This window comes from Antechinus flavipes, chromosome 2 (genome assembly GCF_016432865.1).
Source record: "Antechinus flavipes isolate AdamAnt ecotype Samford, QLD, Australia chromosome 2, AdamAnt_v2, whole genome shotgun sequence".
Lineage (NCBI taxonomy): Eukaryota > Metazoa > Chordata > Mammalia > Dasyuromorphia > Dasyuridae > Antechinus > Antechinus flavipes.
Window position 1 is genome coordinate 492,451,713 of NC_067399.1, and position 20,641 is coordinate 492,472,353.

Genomic DNA, 20,641 nt, shown 5'->3' on the forward strand with positions numbered 1-20,641 from the left:
TTTAATTCTAAGTCTTCCACTAACTCATATGTGATCTTGATGACAATCCCTTCCTTCTTTGGATCTTAGTTTTCTTATTTGAAAAATGAAGTGCTTAGACTAGATGGTCTCTAAGGTCATTGATCATTTAATCAAGGGAGTACTAAATACCAGCTTTATACTTTCAAAAATTTGACCACTCTCTAGAGAAATTCCATAGAAATATAATTCTGTACTAAGGGAAAGAAGCACAGTAGTAACTTTTTAGAATGGTTCAATCTATTAAAGACATTTTTTTCTTTAGTCAACCAGCAGGGAATTCCTGGTCCTGGAGGCAGGAAAAAAAAAAAAAAACAAAACATGAAAATAAAGAAGAAGAAACACAGTGTTCTTACCTTTGGAAGAATCCAGCCAAATTCATCATTGTTGATTCCCACAATATAGGGGACATGATTGAACTGCTTTTCAGCAAGGAGCTCCTTGAGATTTTTGGGGAAAAATATTCCATCCACAACTATAGGTGGTAAAAAAATTTTCTGAAAGAAAAAAAAAAAGAAACATTTTCTCATGCTGACCTTAAGAGAATTAAATTATGACATTTGAATGATCTTTTTTGTTAACTATGGAGTGACACATCCTCCTAATCCATTGATGAGGTCAACTGGACAAGAACCTGTACCTTTATTCCAAACCACAAAGATTTTTATGGGTACTATCTTTTTATTATTATTATAGCTTTTTATTGACAAAACTTATGCATGGATAATTTTTCAACACTGACCTTTGCAAAAACTTCTGTTCCAACTTTTCCCCTCCTTCCCTCCACCCCCTCCCTTAGATGGCATGTAGTCCCATATGTGTATATTAAAGTATGTTAAATACAATATATGTATACATATTTATACAGTTGTCTTGCTACACAAGAAAAATCAGCTTTAGAAAAAAGGTAAAAATAACCTGGGAAGAAAACAAAAATGCAAGCAGACAATAACAGAAAGAGTGTAAATGCTATATTGTGATCTATACTCATTTCCTAGTGTTCTTTCTCTGGGTGTAGCTGGTTCTTTCATCACAGATCAATTGGAACTGATTTAGATCCTATCATTATTGAAGAGAGCCATGTCCATTAGAATTGATCCCCATATAGCATTGTTGTTGAAGTGTATAATGATCTCTTGGTTCTGCTCATTTCACTTAGCATTAGTTCATGTAAGTCTCTCTAAGTCTCTCTGTATTCATCCTGCTGGTCATTTCTTATAGAACAATAATAGTTTCATAACATTCATATAGATATACATATACATAATTTACCCAGCCATTCCCCAATTGATGAGCATCCACTCAGTTTCTAGTTTCTTGACATTATAAAAACAGCTGCCACAAACATTTTTGCACATGTGGGTCCCTTTCCCTTCTTTATTATCTCTTTGGGATATAAGCCCAGTAGTAACACTGCTGGATCAAAGAGTATGTACAGTTTGACAACTTTTTGAGTATAGTTCCAAATTGCTCTCCAGAATGGTTGGATCCGTTCACAACTCCACCAACAATGCATCAGTGTCTATGGGTACTGTCTTTATCTGGATCATGGATTATTTGTGAATCAGTTATTTTTTCTATCTTATAACTGATGTGAACAAAATGGATCAGAAAACTTGTTAAGCAAATTTAATTCAGCTTATCAGGCCAAATGTGAAAAAATACATCAGAATACAAAAACTAATCCCTAGTAAATGTGGTCCTGACTACCCAGATGAAAAGTATTGAATGGTTTCCCCATTTTTTTCCAAACATATTTAAGTGAGAAATTCACCAAGGAATCTTCACTGATTACCCTAACTCAGGGGTTTTTCTTTTTTTCTAACATGAACTTCTTAGAATACTTTTAAATACATAAAATAAAATAGAAAGGGTACCAAAAACATGATATTAAAAATATTAATTATCAAAAAATAAATTTCTGATAATTTTTAAAGTGACATAGGATATTCTCCAATTGAGTTTTTTTTTTTTCAAAATGTAAAGAAAGTCTTCAAAGAGGGACAACCAAGGTGGTGAAAGTCCATGATTTCATGTCATATAAATTTTGCTGAAGGAACTTGGAATCTTTAGCCCAAAGACTAGGAAGAATTTTCATAGTTTTGTTCAAATATGAGAAGGTTACCATAGAAAGTAGAGATTATATTTGTTTTCTTTGGCTACAGTGGGGAGAACTAGGAGCAATGTGTAGAAATTACAAAGAAGAAAATACAGATGTTGGGAACTGGAAATTACTTTCAGCAGTTATATAGTGCAACTCGTATGTGAAAGAAATCTCCACTAAAATATACTTGAAAGTATATCATCACCTTCCTATGAAAAGGAAGATCCCACTCTAATTCTATTTTTGGTCCTTCTAATTCTTAAATTCTGAGTTTCTGGGAACTTATACTTACGTAAAGAATTTCCTTATCTACAAATCATACTGATACTCATTTTCTCATTTAATTATAGCCATAATCATTTACTAATAATTATAGATGAGAAAACTATTGCTGAAAATTATTATAGGCTCTTTTAATTCCTTCAGATAAGAGACCTTAGAGATAGTTTATTCAACAAATATTGAACAAATACTTATTGTGAGTTAGCTATAGGAAATACAGAAACCAAAACAGTTCCTGTTTTCAGGGCTTTCATTTTCATCTATCATCTTTTTTTAATGTATTTTTTTTTTTGCTGAAGTAATTAGATTAAGTGATTTGCCCAGGGTCACAAAATTAGGAAGTGTTTAAGTGTCTTAGGTCAGATTTGAATTCAGGTCCTCCTGACTTCAGGGCTGGTGCTCTATCCATTGCACCATCTCGCTGCCCCTTCATCTATAATCTTAACATTTCTATATCTCTTTCACTTGGAGAAAAGAAAATTGAACTCAGGGAGAAAATGAGGTGATCAAAATATTATGGTTATTGAGTGACAGGATTTACATACTAATTTTCTATCACCTGACTTAATCTGGGGTTCTTTACACTATGCCATTATGCAAGACATATCACAGAACATGCATTAAATTTGGCAACTAGGCTAAGAAGAGAAAGAACATTTATTTATACAAATGAAAGCAGTTTGGATGGGGTCAAAACTTAGGAAAATTTAAAGTCCAAACTTAGAGGCAAAGGGATTGAAGGGAAATCATTGCTCTCTTTTGATTAGTCCAAGAGGATTTCATGAATCAGGTGGGACATAGGTGGTAATTTTTTAAATTAAAAAGTGATTCTAGAGTCTTTACAAATATTGTAATAAGGACAAACATTGTAGTGATGGTGATAGGAGATACAGCCCTAGGGAGAAGGTTAGTATTATAGAATAGAATGGGAAAATGTTGGAATCTGAAATGGCCCAATTATCCCTCACCCAACATTTTTATTTAATAATTAGTCTAAAGTAAAGACTTCCACTAGCAGTTATAAGCATTATCCATATAGGATATAAAAGAGATGATTGACATTAGTGACTATAGCCCTCCTTGCCTAGAGCCTTGCCAATTTTTCTTACAACTTTTAAATAATTTCTAAGCCCATATCAGGTGTTCTCTTAGGAGCTGCTCTGAAAGGGGCAAATTAAAACATAGAGCTCTTGAAGAGGGCATTTTCTGTAGTAGCTAATATGAAATATTAACCTAGCAGTATCCTGAGAATGGGATAGGCTGCTCCTAACAGGAATGGGACTGAAATGACTCCATCCAAACAGGGTTTTCTTCCTTTTGTTTAACTGGAGCTTAAAATTCAGACATAAATAATTAAAAAAAAAAAAAAAAGATATCTAACCTGTGTAGGATCTCCCAGGAAATCCAAGCTGAATAGTTCCTATAAAGATAGACCAAAAATAATTAGGTAAGTAAAATTTCCTAGAAAGTGTTTGTTGGAACTTCACCTATCAATTTTTTTTCTCAAACTTTGTCAAGTTTGGACTCAGAAATGAAATGCAAATGCTCTTCACAGCAGAAGTAATGTCAGGCTGTGAGATCCAGAAAGAAAGTCAAAAAATCTCTTAGAATTCCAACTTAAAGCAATCACCTAAAACTCTTTGCTCACCTACTTATGCTTCCCCAAACTTGACCTCAGGAAGAGAAATCAGAAGAGGTATCTATGGCTGAACTTTGCTCAGATTTTTGAATAAATTGAAAAAATTCATGCAGAAATTGTCCCAAAATTGCCATCTAGCCTCAAGGCTAGGTCCTTGATCTAAATCCATTGAATAATTGGCTTCTCTAGAAATTAACTACTCTGACAAACTGGGTTTTTGTATTCAAAACAATAAATTATGTAAATTATATAAATGATTTTTGGTCCAACAAACTACTTTGAATTCACTTATCTGGGTATATCTCATTGTCAATTTGTTTAGGGACTGACTATATCTAGATAATTATCCCAAGGTTGTATTTTGTTTTGGACATTTGAACATTCTCTTGTCCATGGTCAAATTGGTCTTACTGTGAAAAGTCAGCTTTCTGGAAGGATGGCCTATGGAATGAAGTTCCCTCTCTTCAGGCAAAGCAACAAAACATAACATATTCACTGTAGTTCCAAGAAAACCTCCTCCCAACACCCAAGCACATACACCTTAGTCTTTTCAACAAGAACAGTTTTTCCAGAAATGCTGATTATATAGCACCTGGTATGAGAAGGGACCCCAAGACTTTTTCTGTTTCAACCCCTTGTTTGCAAGCAGGCGGATATTAGAAATAAAATCTGAAAAACCCTTTCTAGATAATGAATTAGGTGATTTTCAAATCAAACAAGATGAGTTGGGTGAATTTCTGCAGAAGTCAGAGCTGTAAGTAAAATGAGGTAATCAGGGATTTTCTCCAAGACACTAAAGAGATTGTGTTCAATATTTATATCCTTCAGAACCAGAGGGACAACTGAATAGCATTAAATTAACAAAAAATAATTAATGTAATACTTAGTTCCTATATAAAGGAGTGATTTTTTCCCTGGTCTTCACAACCTCTTTTCTTCATATATTATAGCCCAAAATAATGTGTTCAAAGGAGCAGTTACTCTCACCTAAAATCAGGTACAAAAATTACAAGTTATGTTTCTGATGAAAATAAATGTTTCTTCCCACAATTGATCTGAAGTTTTGTCCATGTCATCCACGGCAAACCATCCAAGCTACATAGAGAAACTAAAGACTCTGAAGGGATCACGTAAACTGAATCTTATTAAAAGACAAGAAGTCAGAATTTTAAGATTGACTACCAGCTGTTGAGTTGTGTTCAGGATCTCTTCTTCTGTCTTCTGCCGAAGACAGTGAACCATGCTGGCTGAAGTGGTTGTCTTACACCCAGCTAAGGCTGCAATTTTCTGCAACAAAATTTAACAGAGAAAGAGTTAAATTCTGAAAGGCGTGACATAGTACACTAAGGAAAATACAATGGAAGTCAAAGGAGTGAAATTTAAATAGCCCTGATTCTTTCTGTGTGATTTGTGATCATATAAGTAGACTAGGTACTCTACTTGCTGAAGCAATAAACCCAAAGTTCATGGCAATTAGAGTAAGAACTTAATATTTGACAAAACTACTAGGAAAAGTAGTTAGCAGTGTGACATAAACTTGGTTTAAATCAAAAACTTGTACGATGAACCAAGATAAATGCTAAATAAATTCATGACCTAGATACAAAAGATGATATCATAAACAAAATAGAGGACAGGAGAAATATTACCTCTTTAGATTGATGAATGGGGAAAAGTTCATGATCCAATAAAGTACAGAGAAAATCACAGGAGATAAATCAATGATTTTGATTATAAAATTATTTTTAAATTAAAAGAAAAGTTCAGGTAAGATAAAAGGAGAAACTGTAAAGTGGAGAAAGTCTTTGTAGCAACTTTTTCTGATAAAGCTTGCATTTCTAAGATATAGCAGGATTTGATTGAAATTTATAGGAATACATAACATTCAACCATGGATAAATTATTAAATATGTGCAAAGTTGATTCTCAAGTGAAAAAATATAAGCTACTTAAAAGTCATTCAAAAATGTTTTAAATAACCAATGATTAAAAAAATGATTAAATTAAATTTAAAAATGATTAAAGTATCTCTGAAGTCACCCATCTGATAGGTGAAATTGATTTTTTAAATGAAAATTACAGATGTTGGAATGACTTTAGGAAAAGGATATTAATGTAGTTGATGGATCTGTGAAATATCCTAAATATTTAGAAATGAAAACATTACTAAACTTGACATATCTTATGACCTAGAAGTAACTCTTTTTTGTTTTATTCTATTTATTTAATATTTTTCCTCAGTTACATTTAAGACAAAAAAAACCTACATTTGTTTCTAAAATTTTTGAGTTCTAGGTTCTCTCCCTTATCCCCACCAACAATTAAGAAATTACTTGTGAAGTTATATAAAACATTTCCATTAAAGTCAAGTTGTGAGGAAAAAAAGATATAGATCTCCCACCCTAATGCCAATAAAAACTCTCAAGAAAAATTACTTTAAGAGCGAGAGAGAGATGGAATACTACTGTGCTCCTTGGAAATGAAAAAGGAGATATTTACAGAGAAATCCAGGAAGACTTGAGTGAATTGAACTCAAAATAAAATGTAATGACTCAGGAGAACTATTTGGACAAGACAGAATTTTAAAGATAAATAATTTTGAAGGATTTAAGAATTCAGACAACAAAATGATCAATAACGATTTCAAAAGACTAATGTTGAAGAATGTTGCCTACCTCCTGAAACAGAAGTATGCAAAAGAAGAAAAACATTCTCTAAACTTAGCCATTTTGAGAATGTTTGCTTAGCTATGCATACTACTACAAGAGTATATTTTCTTTGTTAGTGGTGAAGTAAATTGGAAGAAAAAGAAAAATTCTTGCTAATTTAAAGACTAACTAATTTTATAAGACCTTCCTGTGTCCATACTATTTTTACCTTTTTTGTTGTTTGCTTGTTTTTTGTTTTCTTTTTCATTTTTTCCATTTTATTTATTGTGCAGCATATTAATTGTGGACATATGTACAGAGGAATTGCATGTGTTTAACATGCATTGGATTAGTTGCTATCTAGAGGAGGAGGTAGAAGGGAGGGAGTAAATATTTGGAACATAAGGTTTTGCAAGAGTGAATGCTGAAAATTAACTTTGCATATACTTTGAAAATAAAAAGCTATTATTAAAAAAAATAATAAATTTATCCAGGTTTACAAAAAACACCTTGCTGTGTGACTTAGATAAAATCATTTCTTTGTGCAGGGCTCTCATTTTTACCTTTATAAAATGAGAGGGTGCCCTTAAATTATTTCTAATAACTTAAGCTCTAATCATGTACATCTATAATTGGAGTCAAGTTTCCAGAGAGTTATATAAGGCCAAAAGCCAACCTCAGCTGTTGATTTGATGTTAGAACTGAACAAGGATTCCATGAGGATAACTCCACTCTGGGAAATGGCTCGATGGAAGAGATTTTTCGTCAAAGGAGAAAAAATCTGAGGGGAAGAAAAAAAAAAGGAAAGAGGAAGTAAGATTATGATTTAGGACCAGAACTCTAAGTAGGATAGGAAAATTTGCCTCAAGACACTAGAAAGATGCTGACAATAATCCTTCACCAACATAAAAAAACGGAGACTTAGCACCCTGTTGCAAAACATAATTAGTTAAAAGGGAGGCCACCAGACTTGTTATAGCATGGATACTTCAACCTTGAAATTTAAAAATTTTGAGGTTAGTTCTTATCACTGATAAAGATTATCACTAATCTTTTTAATTCTTGCACATACTGACTGTGTAACCTTGGGCAAGTGACACTTTCTTAGCACCTTTATTATATTAATGGATTTTAAAGAGGGATTTTCTCATCAGATGTTCCCTAAACTTGAAATCACATGAACACTTTCCCAAAGGTTAAAGTTGGAAGGCACCAGAAAACAAAATTCCTCCTATTGGCCCATCCTTCTTAGCTGAGTTCTTTTCTCAGTTCTATAGAGCAACCCTACCCAATCCAATAGAGGCTTTCCCAGGAGCAGACTATCAATTATATCTGTATCTTATTAGTAATCAAGCATTTTAAAGGTAGAATTTTTTTTTTTGTATTTTTAGTCCTAATACCTTGCTCTAGCAAAGTGTCTATCTCCATCTCTTTCTCCTATCTGCCCTCATATTAATATTAACTTTTCTATTTCAGGGTATATTTTAGCTGCTTACTCCAGATTCAAAAATGGCTAGCTACAGTATTGTTCAAGATAGGTCAAGGTAGATTCACATAAGTTCAAAAAAAAAAAAAAAAAAAAACCTTTCCCTCATATGATCTTAGAAAATATACACTCACTTCAGCCTCTCCTTTTCCATTTTGTATCATTTCATAACTGTTTTTCAAGATTTCTTTGTATTCTTCATATTTGTATTTATTTTTTAATAGATTCTATCTGGATTTATAAACAAGTGTGATGCCTTGCTGTAAAGAATATAAAACTTTGAAGCAAGATGTGATTTTATTTTTGTCTTTGTAACCCTAGCACCTGGAATGGTGTTTGATAAATAGTAAACACTTCATAAAATCTAATTGTTGTTTCATTCATTTAAATTTCCTTAATACATTTACTATTTTTTATATTTGATATGTATAAACTTTTCATGCCGCTATGGAAACCGTTGCACCCATACGTGTTTTTTTTTTTTAAATAACACTTCAAGAGATCAGATATTCATAACAATGTAAAATAATAATTACATATGCAAATATTTGTTTAACTAATATAAAACACAATTAGCAGGACCAAGAGAACATGAACAATTACTCTAACAACCTGATGGAAATCCCAATACTGGGGTAGCTAGGTGGCACAGTGGCTAGAGCACCAGCCCTGAAGTCAGGACTAATGGAGTTCAAATCTATTCTCAGACACTTAACATTTCCTAGCTGTGTGACCCTATGCAAGTCATTTAATGCCTGCCTCAGAAAAAAAAATCACTATTTTCCTTTGGTCTCTGTCTCAGATCTTTTCTTACCAAAATAACTTCTTGCATATGGATGCATAAATTCATAATTCAACTTTTGACAACTAGGAAATAGACTTTGAGATCCCCTAAAGTGAAAAGTCCTAGCTGATGTCCTACATTCTTACTATGATAGAAATGATCCAGTCTATTAGCCATCAAAGAATAGTGATCTCAGAGGTTTGTCCTGTATCTTTTATGTTTATCATCATATCACTGAACACTGATGGTCTAGTAAGGTGAGTAACTCTACCATGTAAATCTGTAATTTGGATGTATTCTAGATTGTCTATTTTCTTAGGGATCCTCCCACCCTTCCCACAAAAAATTCACTTCCTTGAGGGAGAAAAATGATGAGAGATGCTGAGGAAAGAATCTTCCAAAGCATTGTTCCACTGCCCACACTGGGGAGAAATGTCTCTTGTTAATGGTATGTTTAGAAACTCATATGGAGAAGGATTCTGGGAAGATTGAAGAATAGGTCAGTAAATTTCAAGCCTTCCAGATTTCTCCCACAAACAGAACAAATTTGCATCTCAGAGTGAACATAGACTGATGAGAAATCAAGACGTCTTGAGGCAGAACTGGGGTCCTCCTGGTACAACCCAAGAAGATCCAAAGAAAGATGTGTGGAGCGTAGGGGGAGAGAGATTAATCAGTGTGAAATGTAAATACCTCCAGGTAGGTGCTGAAAAAATGCCAAGTGGGGATCCCTGGAATGAGCTAGGTTTGGCTAGAGCTTCAGCAGGGACCAGAGACTCTTACTTCCTGGACTGTTTGTCCAGTATTGGACTCAGTAACAAAGAGACTGCGAGTGAAAAGAGCATACAGGTTTGTGTATGGGTGTGTTTGTGTATGCGTGTGTTTGTATATGTATATGCACCAACATGTACATATACACATGTGCATGTATATTATACAACAACAAAAATCTAGATTCACATACACACATATATATACACATATGCTTATTACAATATTAATATAGCTGACATATAATATAGATTTCTCCCTTAACTGAATAATTTAAATTTAATTTTGTCTAAGATAAGTGATTACTACTCATATTTTTTTCTAATAAATATTACTCCTGATCATTGTTGTGTTTCTGTTTATTTCTTGTTTCCTATTTCTGCTAATTCTTCTACTTTATTTCTACTTGTCTTGCTATTACATAACCTCCCTCCACCATAGATCACTCCCTTATTTTCTCCCCCCACCTTTTCTCTCTCTTTATCATATATATATATAGATCTTTTCCTAGATAATGTTGTTGTTTAGAGTCACACTGTACTCTCTTCTATCCCAATATTTCTTTTGTACTACCCAGTTACTAATGACAAGTTTAGACATACGGTTTACATTTCCAGATACAGAACATAAACAATTTGTCCTTATTGAATCCCTTGAAAATTAGTCTTTGATATTGGTTTTTATGTCTTCTGTTTTCTATTAAGTTCAGGTTTGTTTGAGACAAAATACTGCAAATCTGAGAGTTCAATAAATATTTTTTTTCGTTCAATATTATACTGAACTTTTCTGGATATAATATTTTTGGTCACAACCCAAGTTATTTCGATTGTCAATATATGGCTTTCCAGAACCTGCAATCTTTGATTACAGTTGCAGATAAATCTTGTGCAAGTGAAATTGTAGCTTTAGCATATTTGAATTCATTTTTTTGTTTGTTTGTTTTGTTGTAGTTGCTTGCTAAATTTTTTCTTTGATCTGTAGGTGTCAAAATTTTACAATGACGTTTCTATGTGTTTTCTTATAGGATATTTTTGAGGTGGTAATTAGTGGATTTTCCCTCATTTCTGCTTTTTCCTCTTGTTCTATCACATCAGAACATTTTTTTTTTTATTATTTCTTGCATTATTGTGTCAGGGTTGGGTTTTTTTTTTTTTTTTTTTGGTCATAGCTTTCATGTAGCCCAATTATTCTTATGTTTTATCTTCTTGATATGTTCTACAGATCTTTTCTTATAAAAGGATTCACATTCTCTTCTATTTTTTCATTCTTTATATTTTGATTTTTATCTCTTATAACTTCACAGGTTTCCCCTTGCCCAATTCTAATTTTTAAAGTTATTTCCTACTTTAAGACTCTGGATCTCCTTTTCCAGTTAGTTGACTTTTCTTTTTATAATCTTGTTTTTGTTTGTTGTTTTTTTTTAAGTTTTTTCTCACTCTCTTTTGTTTTATTTTTAAAGCCTTTGTTAAGGTCTTGTATAAATTCTTTCTGAGCAAATAATCATTTAATATTACTCTTTGGGATGGGGGAGGATTTTTAAAATTTCAGTAACTTCGTCTGAAGATGAATGCTGATCTTCCCTATTCTCATAGTAACTTTATGTTGTTGGATTCTATCTTCTTCACTCCTCCTTTTCAAAATAAGAACTTATTTGTGTAATCACCTCTAGTCCTGTGGAGATAGTGCCTCTGGCTTTACTTCAGTGCTTCACTCTGATCTGGAACTCCAAACCAAGAACTCTACCCTACTGCAAGTACCCACAGTCAACAGGTTCCCTGTCCCACTGCTTCTGTACACATGTGCTGGCTCCTTATTTCTCAGGGCTGGATCTCAGCAGCACAAATGGACCTGGCATTCCTTCTCAGTAGAGATTCCTTTATTTTTTCCGGATTCTGACCCCAGACTCCCTATGATGTCTAGGAAATGAAAGTTCCTGTCGTTTAAGCTGAGGCTATGTCTGACCACAATTAGCCCTAGGGCTCCACACTTATTACTATTATTATCAGGCCAGCTTGGGGGTATTTATACCTTATATGTGTTCATCTTCTATCCTGGAATCTTTCTTTTGGTCTTTCCAGGTTGTCTCTCCCTCTCCCCCTGCCCCATTCTGCTTTTCTTATTTATTATTCATTATCTATCTTCACCCTAAGGTGCATTTTTCTTTTATTTGTGGGAAAATCTGGAGAACTTGGAATTTTATGATCTGCTCTGCCATCATCACAGAATCCTTCCATAATTGTGGGATTTTAAGCAAGTCACTTTATCAAAGAAATTCATCAGTACAAATGTGAACAAAAATGCTTTTATTATGTAACTATAGAGTAGCTATGAGGAAATTTATTATCATTATTATTATGAAAGAAATAGCACATTACAAAACTAAATCAACTCTCCATTCCACAAACCTTCACTGTTAAACTTTTACAATTAGTCTTAGGGCTTTGCTAGATTATATACTTGCCCTCTTTAATTCATTACCCTATTAGGAAAGAAACTCACTGACTAGAATCCATACATGGTCCTATGGAAGAGCCAAAGCAGCAAGCCATCAACACCAACAGCATCTACATGTGGTTGAGACTTGTACTTTGTGCAAATAGCTATTGCTGGAAGCCTCCTCAATCCAAGCATGGAATCATGAAAACTTACCAGTGCTGAAACACTGATACCTCCTGCCGACACGCCAAAGATGGTCACTGAGTTTGGGTCTCCTCCAAAGCTGGCAATGTTTTTCTGGACCCACTGGAGTGCAGCCACTTGGTCTAGGTAACCCCAGTTCCCACGGGCATGTTCATCTCCAGTGCTACAAAGGAGAGAAGAAAGGAGGAGGAAGATGGAATGGTTGGAAAGTTACTGATTATTAGTGTTACAGAACCAAGAAAGGAAATGGGAAGAAGTGAGATGTAGTACAAAGGTTGACTAATAATCAGGAGATTCTCAGATTCAAATGCAGCCTGAGATACACAAATTAAGATCATGAATAAGTCACTTGATCTTTCTGGGCCAGCTTCCAAATTTATAAAATGGCAATAGCAACAATACTTAACATGTTGTTAAGCTTAAACCTTATAAAAAGAACCATGGTTCAAAAACCAGTAGGACATATGGAATAAGGCTAAACTTCTCACTTTTGTTGTTTTTCAGTCATCTTTCAGTCATGTCTGACTTTTCATGACCCCATTTGGAATTTTCTTGGCAGTGATATAGGAGTAATTTACAATTTCCTTCTCTAGCTCTTTTTTTTTTTTTTTTTTTTTTTTTTTTTTGCAGATGAGCAAACAGGGACAAAGTTAAATGACTTGCTTAGGATTACACAGAAGTATCTGATTTGAAGCAATGAAAATCAATCTTTCTCACTCCAGGTTAAGCCTTTATGCCACCTAGATGCTGGTCAATTTACCACTTTACTATTAAGTCTGTAAGTGGGTCCTGTTTTCTCTTTTACATATAATTTGATGAGGGTAGGAATCAGGTTTTTAAATGTTCTTTTGTCAATTTCCTGGATTTACCAACTCTTCAGGCAACTTGATCAATATTATTGATCTTCATTCCCAATTGGCCTTGAGGAAATCCTTATTTTTGGTGCCCATCTCTTTGCTGTCTCACTGATACATGCTAGTGCCTTTTACTCACGTTCTTCTCTTAACTACAATGTTTTTTCCATTCTATCTGCCTATCCAAATAACTATTGGGGCAGCTAGGTGGCGCAGTGGATAGAGCACCAATTCTGAAGTCAGGAGGATCAGAGTTCAAATCTGGTCTCAAGACACTTAAAACTTACTAGCTGTGTGACCCTGGCCAAATCACTTAACCCCAATTGCCTCAGCAAAAATAAATAAATAAAAATAATAGGGGGCATCTAGGTGGTGCGGTGGATAGAGCACCAGGCCTGAAGTCAGAAGGATCTGAGTTCAAATCTGGTCTCAGACACTTAACACTTCCTAGGTATGTGATCCTGGGCAAGTCACTTAATCCCAATTGTCTCAGCAATAGACCAGTGGTAATTGTTCCTCCCCTAAAATTCACTAGATAAGAATCCTTAGCACTTGTAATCCTCATTTGGTATTTTGCAAAAAAAAAAAAAAAAAAAAATTGCTTTATTAATACCCAACTTAGCCACAGACTTTTTTAATGTTAAATCTACACTTGAACTCTTTCTCCTCTTCAAGGAACTGCCAAAAATTTTATTTCAACAGCATTCAAATTATTTAAAACTTATTATATATGTATGTAGTTTACTTGGCTAATATCTATCATCTTTCTAGTTCATCATCGACATTTCTGACTGTGTAACTTCCTAATATACCCTTAGGGTCATGTCACTCTCCTAGCAAACAGCAACAACAACAATAACAACAACAACAAAAACAAAACCTTCAGCGTTTCCATTTTTTCAAAGAAATTCCCAACCCTGGAACTGGAGGTTCTCTACAATCTGACTCAGCTTATTTGTGGCTAGTCTTCCCTAAAATTAATCCTCTTCATATACTCTATGTTATAAACAGACTTATCTGCACTATTTTCTCATCTTAACTTCTTGTCTTCAAGACTTTACTAATACATAATTAACTCATTTTTTAAAATTAAAATCCATCTTTCCTTCAAGGCCTAACTCAGATACTACCTCCTCCAAAATCATTCCCTGATCCCCTTCTCTCTCAGGTGAGAGTAATCTTTCCCCCTTTCATTTAATCATAGAAACTTTACCTGCAGTGCCCCTTGGAACTTATAGTTCTCTCATTTTTATCCTATATTTAGCTTTCCTCCATTAGATTATATGTTCTTTAGAAACAATATGAACACAATGCATATTTTCATATTCCACCTATAATTCCTGAATTGAACACATATTATACACTTAATAAATGCTTCATTGAATCGAACAGTTTGCACATAGAAGATACTCAACAAATATTCACTGAATAAGCTAATATAAAACATGTTCAATGCATGCTTACTAAACTAGTCTGAGAAGAATTTACACCCCCTAGAAAACAGATGGTCTACTATAAGCTTGCAATAATATTGGCTATATTTGTTATATGTACATAGTGCATCAAGTATCTTACTTGGCACAATCTGTGAACCCAAAGATCATAATGGAAGGAGTGGCTAAGTGGTGCAATGGATAGAGCACCAGTCCTGAAGTCAGGAAGACTTGAGTTCAAATCTGACCTCAGGTACTTAAAACTTCCTAGATGTGTGACCCTGGGCAAATGACTCAACCCCAATTGCCTCAGCCCCCCCCCCAAAAAAAAAATCACAATGGAAAAAATACAATAAACACACATATATGTCTAAGGGGAAAAAAAGAAAGAAAAATGTCGTCTTCCAAGCTTACCTAATTAAATGTGTACTTTTAGTGACAATTAAAATAAGTGCCACAGAAATTATAAAATTTCAGAATTAGAAGCACCATGGGCTACATTGCATCAATAAATTCCCATTCTTTAGGTGTTACCTATAGAATCCGAAGATTCCCAGACGGTACTGAATAGCCACCACCACAACATTCTCCAAAGCTGAGAGGTACGTCCCATCAAGAATTGAAGCATCACCCCCCAAAAAAGCCCCTCCATGGATCCATACCATCACCTGGGAATGAAAGAAAAGTTTATTGGTTAGAGGTGAGGACAAAAGCATGGACCAAGAGCATGGTGACCAAAACGTTCCCCAATGTCATACCATCTTGGAAGTATCAAAACCTACAGGCTCTAATTCTCTCCAGATACTAGACTAACACCTGTGCATCTGTCTTTATGGACTCTCTAACTGCCCTAATGATGATAACGTTCTTGGGAGTTTACATGAAGCAGCCGAGATGGAGCTTTCCAGCTATTCTTCCAACATACCCCTCCAAACAGCTTCAAAATAGCCTGTCAATTTGAATTCTGGAGTGGCTTAGCCAACAAAAGGTTGAACTGAGGTATTTTCCCCACTCAAATAACATAAGAAGGCAGAAGGGGACTTGCCTTTTTTATATAGTACATAAATAATACCAGCTATGAGCTTTGAGGCTGCAGATTTTTTGGGAACTCTTATCACCTAAAAATAGTAAGGATATTGGGCAACTGGTCAGAAAGAAAATGCAGGAAGTCTCTATGTTGGCACTAGGAACAGGACTGGACATTGTTGGGCAATTCTACCATTTATTTCCTACCTCTGGGTCATAGTTCCAGGGCTGAGAGGAGTGCCTTGTGGTACAGCTAGATGGGTAAGGAACCAGAGTACAGAACAACAGATCAATGACCACATCTCTTCCCTGATCTCCCCAGATTTCATGACACGGGAAAAATCAAAAATTTTGCAGACCACCCCTAGAACTATCTGTGAAAACAGCAGGATAAAAAATCCAGAACTTTGATACAGTCATTGCCCCTGCCTACCCAGGTGAATAAAACTGAACTCTCACAAAATACACTAAGGAAATGAGTAAACTACACTAAGAAAATGAAAGGAAAAACTTGGAAGTGAAAGTAATTCAAGGAAATTGTGAAAAAAGAAAGAACATATTAATAGAAGAGGTACAAAATTTTATTGATGAAAATAACTTCCTAAAAAACAAAATTATCCAAATAGAAAAGAAATTAGCCAAATACCAAAGAAGAAAATAATTCCTTAAAAATTGAAATTGGGCAAATAAGTCCAAGAAACAAAGGCAATAAATCCAAAGCAGAAAAATGATAAAAAATGAACCTAAAAGTTATAATTTTTTTAAAAATCTAGAAATCATATTCTAGAAATTATAATAAAAAACTATCCCTAATATCTTAGAAACAAGTGACAAAATAGAAATTAGAGAATCCATTGATTATTTTCTGACAGAGATCCCAAATAAAAACTCCCAGGAATATTGTAGCCAAATTCTAGTGCTCCAAGATCAAATAGAAAATCACAAAAGCAGAGAGAAACTATTCAAATACAATTCAAATACAATCTGGATCATACAAGATTTAGCAACTAAAACTGTGGAGGTCTTAGAAAACAGTATTCTTAAAGCAAATGAGCTCATATCCCAAGTGAGAAAACCTTCTAGCAAAATGATGTCTAAGTGTTCAGAGGGAAAAAATGAACATATGATGAAACAGACTTTCAAGTATGCCTGATGAAAAGAGCAGAACTGAATAGAAAATTTGACATTCAAACATAAGAATTAAGGGAAGCCTAAAAAGGAAAACATGAGGGAGAAATTATAAGGGAATAAATACAAAGTTTATTTTTTATATAAACCTGGGATTATATAGTTAGTAAATGTTAAGTATCTGAGATCAGATTTGAACTCAGGTCTTCCTGATTCCACGACCAGTGCTCTATCCAATGTGTCATCTAGCTGTCCCAGCTGTTTATATTCCTAATTCAAAAGATGGTGAATCGACTTCATAAGAACTATATAATTATGTATTGCAGAGAGGTCCCCATAGATAGAGGTCAGGAGTTTGAGTTATTTATGTTAGGGCAATTAGGATAATTTCTAAAAAAAAAAAAAATTAGACAAATAAGAAAGGTAAATGAGAGAAGGAGGAAGTAAAAGGAAGATAAGAGGCACATAAGAACAAGTTTTTACTGGGGGAAGGCAGACAATGCTTGAAGATAGAGACATAGAGAAAGGGAGAGGAGATAGCCGAGACAGAGAGACAGAGCAGACAGAGACAGACACAGAGACACAGAGAAACAGAGAGAAATCTTACCCAACGGGGAAATAGGAAAGAAAGGAATTAAAGAAGTAAATGACCAATAAGAGGGAAGAAATAATTAAGAAAGGAGGTAAAATTATTTCTGCCTTTCCTCATCTGCTATAGATACAAAAAGTTGCTACAACCCAACAAATTCAAAGTAAAAAACAACTTAAAGTCTAAACTCCTTACAGGTAACTTAGTCTTTGATGCCAGATCAGCTGAGGTGTAAACATTCAGATACAAGCAGTCTTCTGAATTTTTCAAGGACAGATCATTCATCTTCTCAAAAAAGTTAAATATGACTGAATTCTGGGCACACCTGTGCGATGAAATACAAGAAATTAACTTTTTTAAAAGAGCATTTCAAGAAAACATATTTGGGGCCACAGATTCACTGCTCAGAGTTTTGGAGCTGGTGGGGCTCTTAGAGATCACCTGTTCAAACACATTCATTTTACTTAAATGGTTAAACTGAGACCCAGGAAAGGAAATGACTGGCCAATGTCACATAGATGTTAAGTGAGTAACATATTCGGGATTCCAGCTCAGGTTCACTCCTCTATCCCAGTCCTGCTGTCCTTCAGAGCCTCTCCTTCACCTTCTAGGGGAGAATTGACAAATGACTTTCAATGACTTTCTTTTTTTCTTGAAATTATAAGACGTTCTACCTGCTTTCTGTTTGGCATGTCATTTCTTCCCTATGAGCCTTAGTTTGTTCCTCTAGGAAATGGGAATAGATGATCTTTGGATCTTGTTTCAGTTATGACTCTGTATGAATAAACTTCTTGTTGTTCTCAGGAAAAAATAGGATGAAAAAAGTGGGGGAGAATTATAGTGAGACCTATGGGAATTATTTTGATTTGTGAAATATTGGCATTCCTTCTGGGACAGCCAAATGCAAAACTGGGAATCTAGAGTTTTTTTTTCCTAACAGCACTAGAGAATCTTCTATTTAATGCGGGTTCTGTAGCAGGTCTTTTATTTGTTCAGGGTAGCTAAAATTTTTCAAGGAAAATGCATTATTTTGTAGCTCATTATTATTTGACTGTCCAAATCTGAGATGTTCCTTTCCAATCTGATATAGCTTCAAGGGGTGCCTGAAGAATGAGAAAAACAATGCTGTTTCTGAGGGAGAGGAGAAGAGAGGCAAAATAAAGAATTGGAATGATTTGAGGATTTGGAATAACAAAATAAATAAATAAATAAAAACATTAGAAGATAATTATCTTAATTAAGAAATGATGATTTTCTCTACTTCCCCTCTCCAGAACAAAACTTAAAGACTAATGACTTACTTGGGTGGGTATGTAGTAGTGCTCTTTATATAGTCCCAGGGTTCAGGGGGCTGAGGTGGAGCAAATCTGAGGGTTCCAAGTGGGGCTTTAGCAAAGGGGACTCCCAGGAAAACATTGGCAGGTTTGTCAAATCCTTTCATTAGCAATTGTTTGCCTTGGACTTTTCCATATTCAGTATCCACTACAGGTGCTGAGGACTGTGACCCTGTGCAACATTAAAAGAAGGAAAGGTGATTTCATTTAAGGAACAACATGGCAGAAAAGAAAAAACATTGGATAAGAATTCCCTATAGGCCTCAGTTTTCTCTCCTAGAAAATGAGGAATAATACTAAATAATCTTTAAGCCCTCTTTCAATTTTGATTTTCTTCAAATCAGAATTTTTGGGTATGTGTGTCTATCTACCTCTATTCCATACCTTGGAAGGAATTATAAGTAGGAAGAAATAATAGCTCCCTAGAGGATTATTTTAAATATAAAATGAGAGAATGGAAATAAAAATACTCCACAGATATAATAATAATAGTAAATCACATTTCTATAGGACTCTTTTGTTTACATAAAAATTTGCTTATTAGAAATGAACAATATAAATAGTAATATTATCCTAATTTTATAAACAAGAAAACTGAGGGACATAAAAGTAGCTTGCTCAAAGAAATACATCTCTAAATGTTTCCCTTTTTCAAAATGAATTTTTATTGACCTCCTATTTTGATATCATCAACAATTTTACCAGTATCCTTCTTTTATTTCCTACCCGTCATCTCATGTAACAATTATTTTAAATGAAATGTAAAAAAAAAAAAGAAAAATAAATCAATAAAACCAAATAATACATCAAAAAATTCTGAAAATATGGAAATAGGAATATGAATAGGATCCCATAGTCCTTTCATCTTTATAGAACCAGCAACCTAGTAGTGAAATTGCTGGGTAAATGGAATATAGACATTTTACATACTTTCTTTGAAAAATTTGCTTTTCAAAATGTCTATACTGATTCTATCTTCTCACAAATTCTCCTTGATTATTCCAATATTTTATCATCTTTGTTCATTGGCAGTTTGTTTTGATTTCATTTATTTGGAGTCTTCCTTCATATTGTTAATAATTTTCATTCTTTTGAGAAATTTTTATGTCTTCTTTGACCATTATCATGGAAAAGTTTTTGTTTTTATGTGTATATATAAATACAATACAAAGATTTCCCCTCCCATTTGCCCACTTTATTTCTTATGCTAGATGCATTAATAATTATTATCTTAATTCATAATAAAAAAATTTTTTTCCAAAAAGATTAACCAGGTCCTGCTTACTTTCTTAGCTGAGATACTACCAAAATCTCTTAGTATTTTTATGATTAGGTTTTTCTATTATTTTTTGTTGTTAATCATTTGTTTGTTTGTTTCTGAAAGAGAAAAAAAAAATCTTACCCTGAAGTGTGAATGCAATAAAGGAGCAGATAAGCAAAGAAATCAGCCACATTTTGTTGAGAGCAGTTCGTTTCCACATGTTGAGTATAGGGATCTGACCTGTATTTAAGGCATGACTTTACTTCAATGCTCTTTGTAGATTGGTTGAGTGATTCACTCTAGGACTGAATCAGAGAAAACCAAGTCAAGCAAAAACAAAAGAAGAATTATTCTCTTTCCTGATAAGAAGAAGATTTAATGTCTTTAGACTCCACCTACAGTTAACTCTCCTTTGCAGAACTCTAATCATTAAACATTCTATTACAAAACTAATACCCATATCAGTAAACTGGGATATTAAAGGTGCAATTTCATTCTAAAAGCAAGTTGAATTTTGTCCTTCCTTCCAGGACACACAATGTGGTGAGATGATAGCCATTGGGCAAATTATGGTATTCTGAATTGACTGACACTCCCATTCCTCACTTTACTGGGTATCCTTGAAGAACTCACCCAATTTCTTA

At 34.0% G+C, this 20,641-nt stretch overlaps 1 protein-coding gene across 1 annotated transcript in view; it reads right to left on the reverse strand.

Moving 5' to 3' along the window:
• The window catches only part of LOC127546835 (liver carboxylesterase 1-like), a 50,763-nt gene extending 30,536 nt beyond the window's left edge, over positions 1 to 20,227 (reverse strand). Inside the window, exons 1-10 of the mRNA XM_051973768.1 lie at positions 20,139 to 20,227; positions 18,704 to 18,908; positions 17,598 to 17,727; positions 15,194 to 15,327; positions 12,382 to 12,535; positions 7,316 to 7,472; positions 5,479 to 5,486; positions 5,226 to 5,330; positions 3,786 to 3,824; positions 375 to 515 (exon numbers count right to left, since the gene is read on the reverse strand). Coding sequence (XP_051829728.1) covers positions 375 to 515; positions 3,786 to 3,824; positions 5,226 to 5,330; positions 5,479 to 5,486; positions 7,316 to 7,472; positions 12,382 to 12,535; positions 15,194 to 15,327; positions 17,598 to 17,727; positions 18,704 to 18,908; positions 20,139 to 20,217 — 1,152 coding nt within the window. The 5' untranslated portion in view covers positions 20,218 to 20,227. The remainder of the gene's footprint in view (positions 1 to 374; positions 516 to 3,785; positions 3,825 to 5,225; positions 5,331 to 5,478; positions 5,487 to 7,315; positions 7,473 to 12,381; positions 12,536 to 15,193; positions 15,328 to 17,597; positions 17,728 to 18,703; positions 18,909 to 20,138) is intronic.
• Between the last annotated feature and the right edge of the window lie 414 nt (positions 20,228 to 20,641).